Genomic DNA, 16081 nt, shown 5'->3' on the forward strand with positions numbered 1-16081 from the left:
CTCCATATCTCACAATCCATTCAACATTCAATGGGGACCAAAAGTCTGAGGACACTACCAAGTCCTGGTTGTTTTCATCATTTATCAAGGAATAATGCAATTATGATATTCCAATTACACTTCATATTCAAGAATATATTATTGAGAACAAGATGAGTTATTTGAATGGCATTCCTACCACAGTCAAACATCTGTGGAAGCAGTTTAAGAGGAAAAGGCGAAACATGAAATAACATCAACAGATCATCTATGTGTTGAGAAAGTACTGGGATCAAATGGAAGATGAGGCGTTGCACAAGCTGGTGCAATCAATGGCAAGCAGAGTGAAGGCAGCAATCAAGGTCAAAGGTCAACATACCAAATACTAACAATTTTTGTCCTCTAATAAATACCTACACACCTATAGTTTAAAAAAGATAATGTATTCTTGAATAAGATGCATCAACTAAGTATCATAATTGTATTAGCCCTTGATAAATAATGAAAACAATCAGTTCTTGGTAGTGTCCTCATACTTTTGGTCCCCACTGTGTCAATGCAGCCACACTTTAGCCAGCCCACCTCCTCTCTGGGACTGGATCTCCTTCTTGGCCTGCTCAAGGATACTCTTGATGGCGTCGTCTGACCCAGTTTCAGGAGTTCGGATGCGGGGAGTGATACTCCCTGCCGGAAAGAAAAAGTAACGGGGAGAGGGGGAGAGGTGAGTGGGATGACTGATCAGAGAAGAGTTCGAAGGCTTTGCTTTTGACTGGTAGATCAATGGCTGCCTTTGAGAGCTTGGCATCTGTGAGGTTGCAGTGTACTTGAAGCTCAGATTTTCAAAGCTGAGAAATCTGAAGAGAAAACAAAGTTAAAAGTATCACAACAAACATGGGAGAGAGAGGAGGTGGGGTTGTGGTGGTGGTGATGGGGTGGGGGTGGGGGTGGGGGGGTGTGCTGGCTTCAAGTTCAGGCCAAGTTCCCTGGTGAAAGACTGAAAAGTACACAGCGCCAGGAGTGAGTGGGAACGCTCGGAGAGCCCGTTCCCTCGCGTGACCGTGGAACTCACCTCGCTGGCGCACTTGGATGGTCCGCAGAGCCAGGATGTTCTGCTCGTCGGACAGGAACTGCTTCATCTTGATGAAGGGCTCCTTGCCCTTCACGGTCAGCTTGCGCCAGGGTTTGGGGCGGGCCAGGATCTCGCTGACCGAGCCCTGGGACAGCCCCAGGACGTAGTGGCCGAAGACGCGCTGGCCGATGTTGTGCTTCAGGAGCTGCTCCTTCACCTGGTAGGCGATTTCCGCCGTGTCCAGCTGGTCGTCGTCGCCGGCGCCGGAGCTGCCGCTCTCCGACTGGTCGCTGGGCGGGCCCGTGTCCCCGGCCCCGCCCGCCGGAGGGCCCTGACTGGCGGACATGAGGGCGGCTTTAGCCGCGTACAGCGCCGTGGGGAAGGCCATGAGGGGGTTGCCCTCCTTCTTGAAGAGAGGAGAGAGGAGCTGCTTTTGCAGAAGGTGCTCCCCGCCCAGCTTCTCCCCCGGGAACGGGGAGACGGAGAAGGGGCGCGAGAGGTCATGGGTGGAGGTGCTCCCGCTGGCCACAGGAGGCCCGGGACTGGAGGAGGCGCGTCCCTCCAGCTGCAAGGCCCTCTGAGGGGAGGAGAAGGAGCCCACGGGCCTTCCCGACTCCTTCCCCGAGTCCTCCGACTGATCCTCATCTGCAAGGCACACAGAGGGGTCACAAGGAGTCAGAAAGAGGTACAGGGTTTAGAGTCACAGACAGGAACAGAGTCACAGTCCCACATGCCCACAGCTGACACCACAGCCACTACAGCATTGCTTGTCAATACCATTACTGTGCAAAACCCTGGACTTTTCCACAAGGTACTTCTGAGAGGAAAGGAAGGCCTCTTTGTCCAGCAACAGGGCCTCGGCTGCCTTAGAGGAGTCCTGAAAGAAGGAGAGAAAGAAAGAAAGAAAGAAAGGAGGAAAAAAAGAAATTAAATGGTGCAAGAGATAACTTCTCATGAGCCTGCAATGTGATTTTAAGCCTTAGTATGAATATTGTGTTGCAATACATTAGCTTAAATCGTCCTGTACAAAATAAACACAACTACCTATGCACAGTATATATACACATATCAGTGGCTGCAATAACACAGGATTCTGTGCTTTTAACAAAGAAAGAAGAGCAAAAATGCAGGAAAAAATACAATGCATTCCACTGTATAAACACAGATATTCCAAGGTCTTTAAAAAAAATATATATTACAGCAGGTGATGACCCTGACATAAACAAACAACAAAATAATAACTCATATTTCAGTGTCTGACAATTGTGCTGTTTATCGATCCTAATATTTGCGCAGCCATTGGTAGAAAGTGTTTAATTTAAATGAAAAGCCAAAAATGAGATGTCACCTTCTAGCTAGCTAACATAATAAAATTATGAACGACATTCATTGTGTTATTATTGCGAGTAGCAATATCACAGCAAAAATAGTTATTTTTATCAGAATGCAAGTGAATAAGTGTAAAACGCAGATTTTGAAATGTCCTGCGTTCCAAAGACGCAGAATTCCATAGGCTAGCGTAACCACGGGTACATATATGAACATACTGTGGACTGTATATTCTGCATGCATCATCGAATATAACCAAATCAGTTACACTACATTAACTGGCAATCTCCCCCACCTTATTTCCATTATGTCAACTGCAATACACTGTACATAGGGAGGCTGGCATTCACAGTTCAGCATCATCGCTACGTGCATTTCTTTGCAGTTCTCCACTGTATTAGTCTTAACAGTTTGCTTCAGGCCATTGTTCACAGTATACAGGGAGGTACGGATTATACAAAAACACTGGCCCAGCAGTAGGCATGCTCAGCAGATGACAGCTAAAAGTATTAGTAGGACTACAGCAGGGCGCAGTTTGTCAGGACTCGACTGTAAATGGCCATTCTGATGAAATGACAGAGGGACCAACTCTTATAAAAAATAAAGTGATCGCGATCAATCAGATGTGCGCGCATCAGTTGTTGATATCAATACCTATTAAGGCCCGCCAGCAAGTCACTCTGTTCCCTTATTTTACTCGTCTTTGTTCAGTATTGATGCCTTTCACCTCAAAAACCTCTCTCACCTGCGAAGAGCTGCCATTGGCTGAGGCGAGTTTCATTGCTTTCAGGATGCTGTTTTCGGAAAAGAAGAACAGAGTGACGGGGTGATTATGTACTGTGTGCGTTTAAAAACGCACACACACACACATGCATACATTATAATATATACTACGATGAAGAAATAGCTCTGGTCATTGCCCTAAAGCAGGTGAGTCTCACCTGAGTTCAGTTTTAATCTCCTCATAATCCACTTGGGACTGCAGCTTGGCTTCCAGTCTCTGCACAGACCCAAAAGAGAGAAACATTCACACATCAAGGAAAACAGGGAGCCTCAACCAGATAAGAGCCTGAACACATATTAAACGATTTTATATTACGAACTTTTTAATAAATATATTTACAAATGTATTTTTCATCAAGTATTGCATATTATCAGAAATATGTTTGAAGAATTTTCGGGTACTTAAAAAAACTTTCCAGTCTTACAGACAAGCTGTGAATATAATGAAGGGATTCACCAAAGATGCTGGAAACTTCAGGATGAGACTGAATTTGGAAATCCTGCACATGACTGTATGCCAGTGGTAACCAACCCTGTTCCTGGACACCTACCATCCCATAGGTTTTCACTCCAACCCCAACAAAGCACATCTCTTCCAACAGCTAGAGATCTTGTTGAGCTGCTAATTGGTAGATTTGGGTGTGCCAAATTAGGGTTGAAAAGTAAACCTACAGGACAGTAGATCTCCAGGACAGGGTTGGCTACCACTGCTGTATGCCATAAAGTACCTCAATAGCATCAGTCTTGTAGGCAAGTCGGCGCTCTAGCTCTGCAATCTGATTGGCTGAGCTATCCTGGACTTCCTGTAAGGTGAACTGCAGTCTCTGCACATTTTCCAGTAGACGGAGGATCTCCCTGTCCTTCGCCACCAGGGCGGTCTCCAGCCGGGATGACGAACACTCCGACTCACTTTTCTCCTGGGAGGTGAGGAGAAGGGGCATTTTCATTTAAAAACCCTCAGCCACATAACTGATGACCATTCAGTTTAAAATATAAAGTAAGAACAAAAACAGCCCTCTGACCTCATACTCAGTTCTGCATGGGTCATAGAGTGGTCTAGGTATTAGGAGTGAGGTCTTACCCCGCTGGTTCCCTCACACAGACGGCTCCTGGTTTGGGCTGCACTGTTGGCACCGGCCAGCTGTTCCCTCAGTTTCTCCACCTCCCTCTGCGCCGTTTCCGCTCTCTGAAACCACACACCCTCCTCGCGTTACTTAACCTGGCACCCACATTCAGATCTACTCACATCTAAACACCTAGCGCTTCACATCCCCTTTAAGTTAAACAGAGGAAGGGTGGTTGTCACATTGACGGTGAGTTACACACAGTTTCCCATTGGAAGAATAAGCCGGACTTAAAAGCAGGAGCACATGACGTGATAGTAAATATAGGTGACTGCCTAGTTTGACATGACTGCATGGACTTTGCTGTACAAAAACTGTTCTGTGATCAGTCATGACAGCACCCTTCCTATCTACTTTCCTTGTTAATCTCCACAGTTTGGACAGAGCTGACATGATCAACAACACAAAAAACTTAAATTAACCTGTGACCTGAATGAACTTTGTTCCAGTTGAAGTGGAAAAGGGGTAAATAAACCAACCTGGTTCCATCTCAACAGATCACAAGGTGCATAATGCAGTCAGCCTGGTTCAGATTCTACAGTTTTAAAGGGGTACCACATAATGAGCCAGGATGGTTCCAAGTCTACACTGTTAAATGGGTAAACTGAGCCAGACTGGTTCCACATCTACAGTAGTTTAACAGGTAAAATGATACAGGCTGGTTCTAAGTCTATAATGGGACATGAGGTTTAGTCAATTCAGGCTGCAGGAGAAGAGAGGTACAGTAAAGCAGGCTCACGGCATAACCCGTTGAGGGGGAGGGGGGGGGGGGCGTGCCCTCATTCTGCTGAGGAGACTGTTTACTTAGTACACTTTCTTCCCAAACTGTTTACCTGCTCTGTCACACTCGGGCTGCTAATTAATGATTCATTTTGAGAACATTTATCTAAGAGCTGCTGGCGGAGGGAGAAAAGAAATCACTGAAAAGGAAGCAATCAGCGCAATGAGGTAACAAACTGCCCCACCGCACCGAGCACCCCCATCAATCCCACTCCGCAGCCGCCTGTCTCACAGGGCGTGCCAGCCCCAAGGAGTGGGGGGGGGGGTCTCATTACACCAGCATCTTGATTACTGGAATGATTACCTTGACGACGGGTAATCAGCGGTCTCCTCACTCACCTGGTTGGCCTTCTCCAGGTCTGTCATGATCCGACTGACCTCGGCAGCCCTAAAAAAAAAAGAAGAAGAAGAAGAAGAAGGGGGGGGGGGGTCATCAGCTGTGATCATCCACCCTCTACGGTGCCTCTGGGTTTTCTACAGGCATGCTGGGGTGAACTTTTTTCCACGGACATTCGCGGTCTCCGCCATGGTACAGGACCAGGAGATTGTGTTCCTCCATAGCCTGAACAGAAATAATGCTGAAAAATGTTGAATACGCAGAACTCGAGTGGAAATAGGATTTTTTATGAAAACACAATAACAATAAAATGTTTTGTGTGTCGGTGAGATTGCCTCTGAACGCAGCATTATGATTCATACCTGTGGTGTTTCACTCCCGCTCACATCTTTTACCGCCAGATCTCATTTAAATAGCATTCCAAGGCGATTATTCATGAGGTTTGTTTGAAGTTTAATAGTTTGTACTCAGCCTTTTATTTTCAGACACATGGGACATGATTTCCAAAAGGTGGTGAGAAAAAAAATGAATTAATCAGAATGATTATATGTGCTCAAATTCTGCGGGTTTTTCCCCCCACAAAGACTCCTGCTCAGTTTGGCTAAGCATGCTTTGAGAGCATAATTGGTGAATTATTCCACTGAAAGCACTAAACTTTGGGAGAATTCTACTCATTCACCTCTGACTGCTCCCTCAATCCTCTTTTCCTCCTACCCCCTTTAAAAAAACAGCTCATCAGCTCAACTTCCAGCGCTCGCATATTGACTTGCAACAATAGCAACAGATTCCAAACAATGACCAACAAAAAACACATTTCCTACTTTCTACACTTCACTTCTATTCCACTTAGGCCTATTTAAGCAAAGTTTCTGTAACAGCCACATTCATGATCAGCTCCTGGCTTACTTAGTCTCCATTTACAAACTTTGGGAGTTTGGTTGGTCTTCACAGTACTATAAAGCAATTACGAGGTGTGAAAAAAGGCAGAATATTCATTCCAATGAGTGTTGTGCTTGGTACGCCTCTTCAAGAACACTTATAAGATGCATCAAACTGGAAAGTTTCACCTCCAACAATCGAGAACTTTCAGTGTTAAGAATCTGGAGCTGGCCATCCAGTTAGTCTAAAGAATCTCTGATCTCCCCCCTCCCCCCTATCAGTAATGTGAATGTGCAGTAGCATGGCAGGACCTCACTGCAGAGCACTGCAGCTGTGCCCACCTTGCGGGCATAATTCCCAGCATGCAGCGTTGCCGGCCCCGTGCCCAGGCCGGGCGCTGCCTGTATTAAAACGACAGGATGGATGGCACCGCACCAGCAGAAAAAATAACAAGTGTCACATTCAGATTTAATGAACTTGTGCAGTATGGAAAATGTATTGTATTGATTACCTGCTCCAATACTTCAAGTCAAAGCAGACAAATGGCTCTTATTACCCAGCACCGGGAATCAGATGTGGAGAGGGCGGGGGTTTCGGATTGGGGGGGGGGGGGGGTCTGAATGCACTGGCGAAGCCGGGAGCACCGTGCCCCAGTCTTGCACCGGACGAGATGTGTAGAATGTTGCCCGTGTGAGGCGATGACAGGGGGATAAGTGCAACCCATAAATCAAAAACGTCCCACCGCAAACACCGGAATGACAGACCCAAGCCACCTGACGGGCATCCGTGCACCAAACATCTCTATTTCACATCTCCAATACACACGCAACTGGACCCTGCTGTACACAGGGGACTACAGATCCCAGCTCCAACAGGATGACCGTCACAGCGGGTCACCTCCAACAGGCTACCGCCACCCCCCCTGCGGATGGGTCACCAAAAGGACAGTAACCTCCTGGAAGCAAGGGGACGCAGTGGTGTCACACAGAAGGACATCAGACTGCGGATGATCGGTCCTAATAGGGGCTGACAATAAAGATATATCAAGCGGTCACGTGATTTCAGGTTTCCAGAATCATTTACATAAGGGAGCGAGGGGGTAGGACTTCAGATCCATTGCATTGATAGCACTCTCTCTATACGCCGGAAAAGCTTTCAGTCCAAGTGCACCATGGATTACGTCTAAAGGAGAAAAAAATCAATTAAAGACTGCTTGCTGTGTGCCACAGCAGAACCAAACAAAGCGCTGTTTACTTTTAAATATATATTGACAATTTTTCAGAGGGTTTCAGATTAATTTCAAGCATGAGCTGGGTACATTATGTTCAAAGATCATGGCAAGTTAGAGTGTTTTCTGAAGCAATCTTTAAATGAGGCAATCCTTCTTAAGGCCTGTCAAGTCTCAGACGCCTGCCACTAACATAAACAGGAAGCAGACGCTGTGCCTGGATCATCCAGCAGGGGGCACTAAATTCTGCTCATTTTTTTAATGAAATGGGGCAGTGTATTGGAAAGCAGTGGGGCATGGGGAACCGCGAACATGGAAGGTGACCCGTAGCACAAGCTCTTACTTGGAAGCCATCTCTTCATCATACTTGCACCGCAGGTCCAGCAGCTCTGTCTGGGTGGTGGTCAGTGCTGCGAGAGATAGAGGAAAGTTAGCGCTGACCTTTGACCTCTGTGGGACAGGGAGACGGGGTTGCGAGAACTCCTACCTGAGTGAAGCACTCTGATCTTCTCCTCAGCCTCCCCCAGTCTGACAGCCAAGGCGGCCTCAGTCTTTTCCGTCTCCCTGCAGGAACGTAGTCACAGTCTGAGACACGCGCACACGCACCTGCACACACACACACACACGCACAGGCACACGCACCCACACACACGCGCACAGACACACGCACCCACACACACGCGCATGCTCGCACAAAGGCAAGGACACTCACTCATGACACACGCACACACAAAAACAAAATCAAAAGCCTCATCTGAGGACAAAACTTCTTTCTCACAACTACACATCTACACCTGTAAATCTGAAAGTCTTCACTAGACAAGAAGACGTTTCCCCTCTGTGCTGCAGAAAACCAAAGCCAGGGCGGCACTCTGCACTGTCACACAGACTCCTCTGTACCAGGATGGCCTCACAGGTCAGACTGTGATCTCTCTGGCCCTCACAGGTCAGACTGTGATCTCTCTGGCCCTCACAGGTCAGACTGTGATCTCTCTGGCCCTCACAGGTCAGACTGTGATCTCTCTGGCTCTCTCAGGTCAGACTGTGATCTCTCTGGCCCTCACAGGTCAGACTGTGATCTCTCTGGCTCTCTCAGGTCAGACTGTGATCTCTCTGGCTCACGCACCCCTCTCTCTGGCTGTCATGGTTCAGCTGCGGAGACCCTGTGCCTCGGAGCGTGCGTGTGCTGTTGGGGGGGGTCGCGCAGGGTTCCCGAGACGATGCCCCCCCTGCCACTGCTGCTGGCTTTTCCTCCGTGTTGTCTGGACAGAGGAAAGAGAGAAAGAGAGAGAGAGAGAGCAGGACAGAGGTGGGGAGGGAAAGAGAGAGAAAGAGAAAGAGAGAACGTGATTAGGGTGCAGGGATTAGGGGAACTTCTCATGAGCCTGAAGTGTCATTTTAAGCGAGATATGGAATGGAAGAGAAATCAGAGTCACATCAACTGTAGTTAAATTCCGGACAGAGTCCCATAACCCGTCATCGGCACCTCCCCGGGGTCCTAACCTGTTTTGCCGAGACTCTCTAGGTGTCTTCTCCAGTGCCTGCTAATCTCAATGACCAGGGGTCGGCTGTCGGGGTCGGAGCTCTGTAGCTGCTGCAGCCTGTCCTCCAGGGTGTGCGTGGCCTCTAACAAGGGAGCTGGGTCTGAACACACACCACACACACACACACACACGAAGACAAGGGGGGAAAAACAGCGATAAGAGGCGATTAAGTGGAAAATGTGTGACACTGGGTAGTTCATGAACTATATTTTCAAATTAAGTAAAAAGAACCAATTAATGAGACAGCTTTAATCAGCAGAGCCCAATTTATCTGAACTCATGTAGAACAGAAATTTCACTGCGCATATATTTACTGAGTCATACAGAGCACTGACTGATGCTGTATGGCATCTCACAAACTAAGTTAATTACAAACACTCAGCGTTACAAAATTACACTGTGCAGCATTACAAAAAGCAATCATTTGTTTATACCGCTTAACTTTTCATTTATTCAGGTACATGAGCATAATGGGATTTCTTCTGTGATCCCACAATTTAAAACTCCCAAAATTGAATTATACAAGTCCAGTAATTTTCCCCAATTATTCACCGAGACCAACACAAAAGCAAAACAACATTATACTATGTACACATACACATATACTCCATGGAAATGATAAATCTTGGGAAATTAAACCAGGGCCAACTTCCAAAACCAGCTAAATGTTGCACAAAATTTTTTTAATCTTCTATATTCCTGGATCGCAATGTCCGGCTTGTCACAGCACATCCAGGACCAAACACACAAAGGCTTCCCAAAGAATTCCAGCACACACTTCCCAGCTCTTGGGCCAGGATCCAAATATACATCTAGACAAATGCAACAAAGTGTGGGGGGGGGGGGGGGGGGGTAAAAAAAAGTCTGTTTCTGAGAAGGAGAAGAAAAAAAGGAGATTCTTTAGCACAACAGAGGAGCTGTTTTGCAATGCATGCGCAGAGCCGAGGAGCCCATGGGGCCAACTAGGAGGCTGTTTCTTTGCTAACAAGTCTCCTCTGTATCATTTGATCATTTAAATTATTATGCCAGGAATTCTCAGGGGGCGTCTCCACTCTCAACATCACAGGGCTGTTTTTAATCTTCCTCTTCCTTTTTTCCCCTCCCGAAAAGTTCAACAGCTCTGAGAAGGAGCCGCTCTTGTTGTGCACCTGCCTGCTGCGCACCAAAGAAAGGTGGCTTCCAGTGCTAAAGCGCGGAGCGGGACTCTGGGGACACGGCTGACTGAGGGGGGGATGGAGGGGAGGCAGGTACGCACACATACAGGCACACACACAGATACACAGAAACACAAACAGACATAGGCACAGACACACACACACACACACACACACACACACACACGCACACACTAAACATGCTCCACACACCACACACATACACACAGACACACACAGGTACACACAGACACAGACACAGACACACACACACGCGCAAAGCCTTTCAAAACTGCAAAAGAAAGAAAATCGTTCCTTTTACTCCTCCAACATTCCTCTTTAAACTTTCATCTGGTCTCTCTTTGTCATCACGCAGGTTCAGATATTCTCCCTACCCAAGCGCAGAGCTTGCTCTTACCTCCTCTCGCACTTTCGCTTTCTCTCTCGCTTTTCCCCCTCTCCATTTCTTTTTCTCTTTTCTATTCTCTCTCCCTGCTCTGAGAAAGGAGCGACTTCTGAACAAACAGCGGAAGAGACTCACCTGTATAAACCACAGTGGAATGCAAAACAAGAAATTTTCAACAGTCAACAAAATCTGCAGGAAGTATGAGAGGAAATGAGAGGAGGCAACTGAAAGATTCAGAGTAAAGTGTGAATACACAGCAGTAGGTTTGCCAATCCCTGTCCCAATGACCACGCGTAATTTCTCTGATTAAATGGGTTTTTTCAGATTGAAAGCACACACACCCACCCACACACACACACAGACACACACACCCTTTGTCAGGATAACCATTTCTTGCATCACCTTAACACAATGTTATTTGAGAAAAATGAAAGCCAAAGTTAATTGGTCACATGACCATGCCCTCCATCTATGCGTTTCTCTGGGAGCACTGTTGCAACTGCACAAGGGATATTGCATCAGTCACAGGGGACACAGCATGGGAGATATGAGCTCCTCTTAAGCAAAGAGGACAGCTGTGATAAAAGAAAATAAAATGAAATAAGAGAAACACACGGCCATCTCCCCTCCTCTGCATAAAAGGTGCGGAGCAGAGGCGGAGGGTTGCCTTCACCTTACACTAATCAATGGATGTAGCAGAGCTGGCCCTCACCTGCTATTATTACAGCTCTGAGCAGAGTTCCCCGACGCTGAGCACCCCCCCCCCCCCCCCGGCTGTGCGGCACACGGCCGGCTCGCTGTTTTCCAATACAAGCCATTCAGCCCTCTCTCTGTGCAATTAAACAACAGGGAAGATTTTAATTTAGGCCCCGTTTTCCTATTTGCACCCGATTGGATGCCTGTCATGAAAATGAACAAGCTTAAATGCCAAGCAGGTCAGTCGCAGAGGGGCAAAATTTCAGCGACTGCAGAGCGGTGAAAACACACCGGGCTACAGGGCCAGGCAAAACATGGCGGATCAGGGGGAGCAGAGGTCCTTCATTGCTCTTGTTTTACTAATTATTCCCTAGATTGCAGAGGTTGCGTGAATAAGAAACTACATGCAATCTATACGCATGTAATAAGAGTAGAACACACACACACACACACACACACACACACAAGCTTAAATAATAGGTATAATTAGCTATAATGTAATATTCTATCAGATCATGTTTTAATACAAAGGAAGAAAAATAGGTTTCACCCCTCCCAATGGGAATGAGCAAACTGGCCTAAAACACCTGTTTAACTTCCTCATACTGTACCAACAAATGTGACTGGAACAATAAAATCAATCAAACCCTAACACAAGGTTCATATTGCCCATTGAAGAGGAGCCAAATGTCAAAATTTTTGTATCAAGACCCAAATGTGCTAACATTTGTGAACCTGGGAGATAATAACCTGCTCTCATGGTCAGGTGATTTCAGGAAAAACATTGTGACAATGCTCAGCAATCAGTCACATATCAATTTAATGACACATAAATCATAAACATGCAATTTTGGTCACAAAAAGTGATAAAAATGTCTAAGTGGTTGGAAAACCACTCCAGCGTGCAGGCTTTAATGCACCATCATAACAATAGTGCCTGTTTGCTTTCCACACCTTTTATCCTGAAAGCCATCGCAGTAATTATGACTAGCAATAGCTCTCTTTTGGAGTTGGGTCTGTGTCTGTGGATTCTAACTGAATAATCCGAGTACAAGAAGCAGCACAAGCCAGTGCCGGATCAGTTCAGACTTTGCCTGGAACCTCGCCTGCAATTTCACACACAGTGAAATTGCAGGACAGGGGCAGTGCACTCCACTCCTGCCCTATCATGTGGCAGAGGGATAGAAGAGAGTGAGAGAGAGAGAGAGAGAAAGAGAGAGAGAAAGAGAGAGAGGTATGAAAATTCTGGTCTGAAGCTGACCTTCCAAGGAATCTGACAACCTTCATGTAACCCATCATTCTTCGACCTCCCCTCACCCACGCAAACTGCACCCCAGCACGCCCCCCACAGCGTTCCGAATCAGCGGTCGGGCCACGGTCGGGGCCGCTCCACCACGTTTCAGCGTTTCAGGACGGGCAGTACTACGGTGTCCGGGATGCAGAAAGTGTCCGGGATGCGGAAAGTGTCCGGGCGCAGAGGATGACGGGGCGGGGCGGGGGGGAGAGGGGGGCACGGGGGCGGCGCGAGCCAAGTCGAGCAGGTGTGCTGGGGCGGTCCGTCTTCGCCCTGTCAGCGATACACCATCATTAGCTGGTCCCAGCTCAGCGGGGTGTGCCATTACGTCTCCCTGGGCCCTCTGTAATTATGCTTTGACATAATTAACCCAGCAAGCCCATTAGCCGAGCACTGGCTGAAAAAATTCCGCTATAATTATTTGTTGTATGCATGCTAATGAGCCCAGCTGTGCTCCCATCGTACAACACGAACAAATTAATTTACAAGGCTGCGCTTCAAAATTTTAATTTTTTTTTTTTAAATAATTTTTTTTTTTTTAACCGTTCTGCTTTTCGTGTGGTCTTCAAGGTCCAAAAAAGTCTCGAACTGCAACCTAGCTTAACCTACTCAACTTGACCATCCACAGCAGATCCACAGATTGCCCAAACTTCATTAGTTTCAGGGGCAATGCACAGCTCCTTAGCGGCACCAGAGTTAGCTGCAAACTAATTCCCATCTGTAGCCACTGAGCAGGTAAAAAACAACAGAACCATAATATCCATTATCAGATTATACACTACATTAAAACATATTTGGGCAATTGTGCATTAAACATTAAAAACAAGCACCGCATTTTTTCACTATTGACAGTACGCTCTGCCGGCAGTAAACTCTAAGGGACACAAACCATAGTGCACTCAGACGATCAGAACACTGGAGTGATGCTGCTCTTATGTTGTTACTGTAGTATTTTTATCAATAGCCGACAAGAGCGTTCATGGTTCTAATCCGAAAATCGGCCTTCTCATCCAGCTAGTCAGGCCATGCACAGATGAAATGACTGTCTCTTCATCACATAAAAGGGCAAATACGCAAATCACAACATGAGCACAGAAGAAACTAGCCAGAAAAGCACTGGCCTACTGGTCAAGAGGTGCATGCAGGCCAGTTTTGGAGAACCCTCTTAAGATGAACCTGTCCACTCTTCCGAGGAACCGTCTGAAGGTCCCTGTCTGTCCTTAGGCAGCAATGAGGGCTTGTGATCACAAGGAAGAGAACCTTTCAGAGCAGTGAAAAGAAACCCGACAAAACATCACAGACATGTTTCCATGTATTCTTCAAGTTTCCAGAGGTAAGTCACAAAAAAGAGCCCCCTTTTCAATGTCTACCATCATTTGAACCTGAATGAAATACTGTATTTTTTTTCTTTTTTTCTTTAGGAAATCAGCAACAATGATTTATGTTTTTCAAGTAGTTCTTTGACAGCATGGCAGTCTTTACCATCCACACAAATGAAAGAACTCCTGCTCAGTTTATTTCGAGTTTTCTCTCCCATGACTGCACTTGACATTCAGGGGATAATGGAGCTCTTTCTGTTCTGAGCCGAAGACTAGAGAGAAATGAGTCTGTACCATAACAATGACTGCATGCGCTGAAAGCAAAGGTCCTTGGCCAGACCTTTGTTTTAGTTTCACATATTTTTTTTCTCTCCCCCGTCACTGAAGGATGCTGACAAGATAATGTCAATAACCATTATTTGGCCAACAACACTGAAAGAAATGCTATCTGAAGGCCGCACAAGCCAAGAAGACTCCAGAGGTGCCGGCAACGTAAGAGAGAAACAATAAAGCATACGATACAAAGAACGTCAGGTAAACAAAAGGACCGAGGCAGAAGCATGCACTCATATTTGATGTTATGGCAAGTAAAAAACATGAAATTGATCCATAGCTAGACACAAGTAGCCAAAAGTAGTTAGCTCAGAGACCACTTTTGTTGAAGAAACCAAAAGCTCTTTTATTTTCCTGTTGATGAACTGAATAGATTGTTCACTTCACGACTTGGTAAGCAGGTCACAAAAGAAGCTGCATCTGCTCGCTTCAAGGCTCTCTTGAAAGTTCCAAATTTTTCCTGTTGTTCCAGTCAACAACTGAATTGAAGGCCTATGTGCTGTAGATTCCAGGCAAAGCATGCGCTCCTGAGCACGTGTACACAGGCACGCACACACACACACACGCACACACACGCACAGCTGATCCCTCTGGGGTTTCCTGCTCCGTAGGGATCCATTGGTGAGCCCCGGCTCTTTTATGAACATAATGCATTATTAAATACCTCAAACATCTCCTGGGCCTCTGTTTATTACTGCACTTATTAATCACTCCTGCATAATCTTGTCCCGGCAGAAAGAGCTTTCATTCTCCATCAATACCGCCACGCGGAAACATGCATTAGTCTGCCTTTGTCCATTATGATGCTAGGACATCTTTTTAACGCAAACCATGAAAACTTGCATTGAGCTTGTATTCTTCTGCAATTTCCTGAATATTACATTTTGATTTCCCTTATATTTTGTCAGAACACACACACACACACACAGAGGTCCAGCTGCAGATAAAGCAGAAATTATATGTGCAACAGAACTATATTCTGGTTCCCGTAGACCAATTTAGCTTTGCTACCAGTTCCCCTGGGAGGGAGGGAGAATTTCCCACTAATTGCATTGACAAGCACTTCCCCGGGCCTGCGAAGCACCAATAACCAGGCCTGCACAAGTCTTTCCTTGGCCCTTCTTGGCGTGAAAAGTATAGAGCGAGAGTGTTGTAAGAGCATCGTCACAATCTGGACGTGGTCACACACTAACCCGCCAAGACACTCTGGCAGTATCTCCGGTCACCACTAGGCGGCAGTGTTGCCCACACATTAGCACAGGTGCAGGGACAGAGTCCCCCCGCCGAGGTCTCATTAATGCACATTCAAACAGCCGAGCTCCGCGCGGCTCGCTCCGCTTTCATGAGGAGCCGGAGCTCCAGTCTCCTTCGCGAGAGAGACGAGGAGGAGGAGGAGGCGCGCGGCGGCGGTCCCAGAGGAAGAGCTGAATAAAGAGCGCGGAGAAGTGGAGCAAACACCTGGAGCGGGCGTCTCCGGGCTACGCCCCGGGCGACAGCGTGCGCTCCTCTCCGGGTGAGATCAACAAACGGGAGCTTTCAAACGCGGCTCGGAGAGAGAGGCGCTCCTACCGGGGGGAAAGTTGGGGAGAGAGAGAGAGAGAGAGAGAGAAAGCGGCACCGTTCAAGAAAGTCAATCCAGTCATTAAAATGGCCGTCACCTTTAAATCGCTACAGTGAGTGTTTATCTACAAAAGGTAAGACAGGTTTTTAATAACAGAAAGGTTTAATAAAAACAGTTTTAACAGGCATGCTGTTCAAACAACTTGAGCACCTCCTCCAGCAGATAAGTAGTGATTTATTTTCAAGAAGCGCAGCATATTTGAAACG

The 16081-nt window shown here is 46.8% G+C and overlaps 1 protein-coding gene across 5 annotated transcripts in view; it reads right to left on the minus strand.

Moving 5' to 3' along the window:
- cux2b (cut-like homeobox 2b) overlaps positions 1-16081 on the minus strand; it is a 128502-nt gene that overhangs the window by 11977 nt on the left and 100444 nt on the right. For all 5 annotated transcript variants that reach the window (XM_035378511.1, XM_035378513.1, XM_035378510.1 and 2 more), the window contains exons 5-16: positions 9012-9152; positions 8635-8770; positions 7996-8072; positions 7852-7918; positions 5404-5452; positions 4242-4346; positions 3889-4077; positions 3319-3377; positions 3123-3171; positions 1826-1925; positions 1049-1693; positions 562-663 (exon numbers count right to left, since the gene is read on the minus strand). In XM_035378511.1, coding sequence (XP_035234402.1) covers positions 562-663; positions 1049-1693; positions 1826-1925; positions 3123-3171; positions 3319-3377; positions 3889-4077; positions 4242-4346; positions 5404-5452; positions 7852-7918; positions 7996-8072; positions 8635-8770; positions 9012-9152 — 1719 coding nt within the window. The remainder of the gene's footprint in view (positions 1-561; positions 664-1048; positions 1694-1825; positions 1926-3122; positions 3172-3318; positions 3378-3888; positions 4078-4241; positions 4347-5403; positions 5453-7851; positions 7919-7995; positions 8073-8634; positions 8771-9011; positions 9153-16081) is intronic.

Source organism: Anguilla anguilla, chromosome 10 (assembly GCF_013347855.1).
Source record: "Anguilla anguilla isolate fAngAng1 chromosome 10, fAngAng1.pri, whole genome shotgun sequence".
In the NCBI taxonomy this organism is placed as follows: Eukaryota; Metazoa; Chordata; class Actinopteri; order Anguilliformes; family Anguillidae; genus Anguilla; species Anguilla anguilla.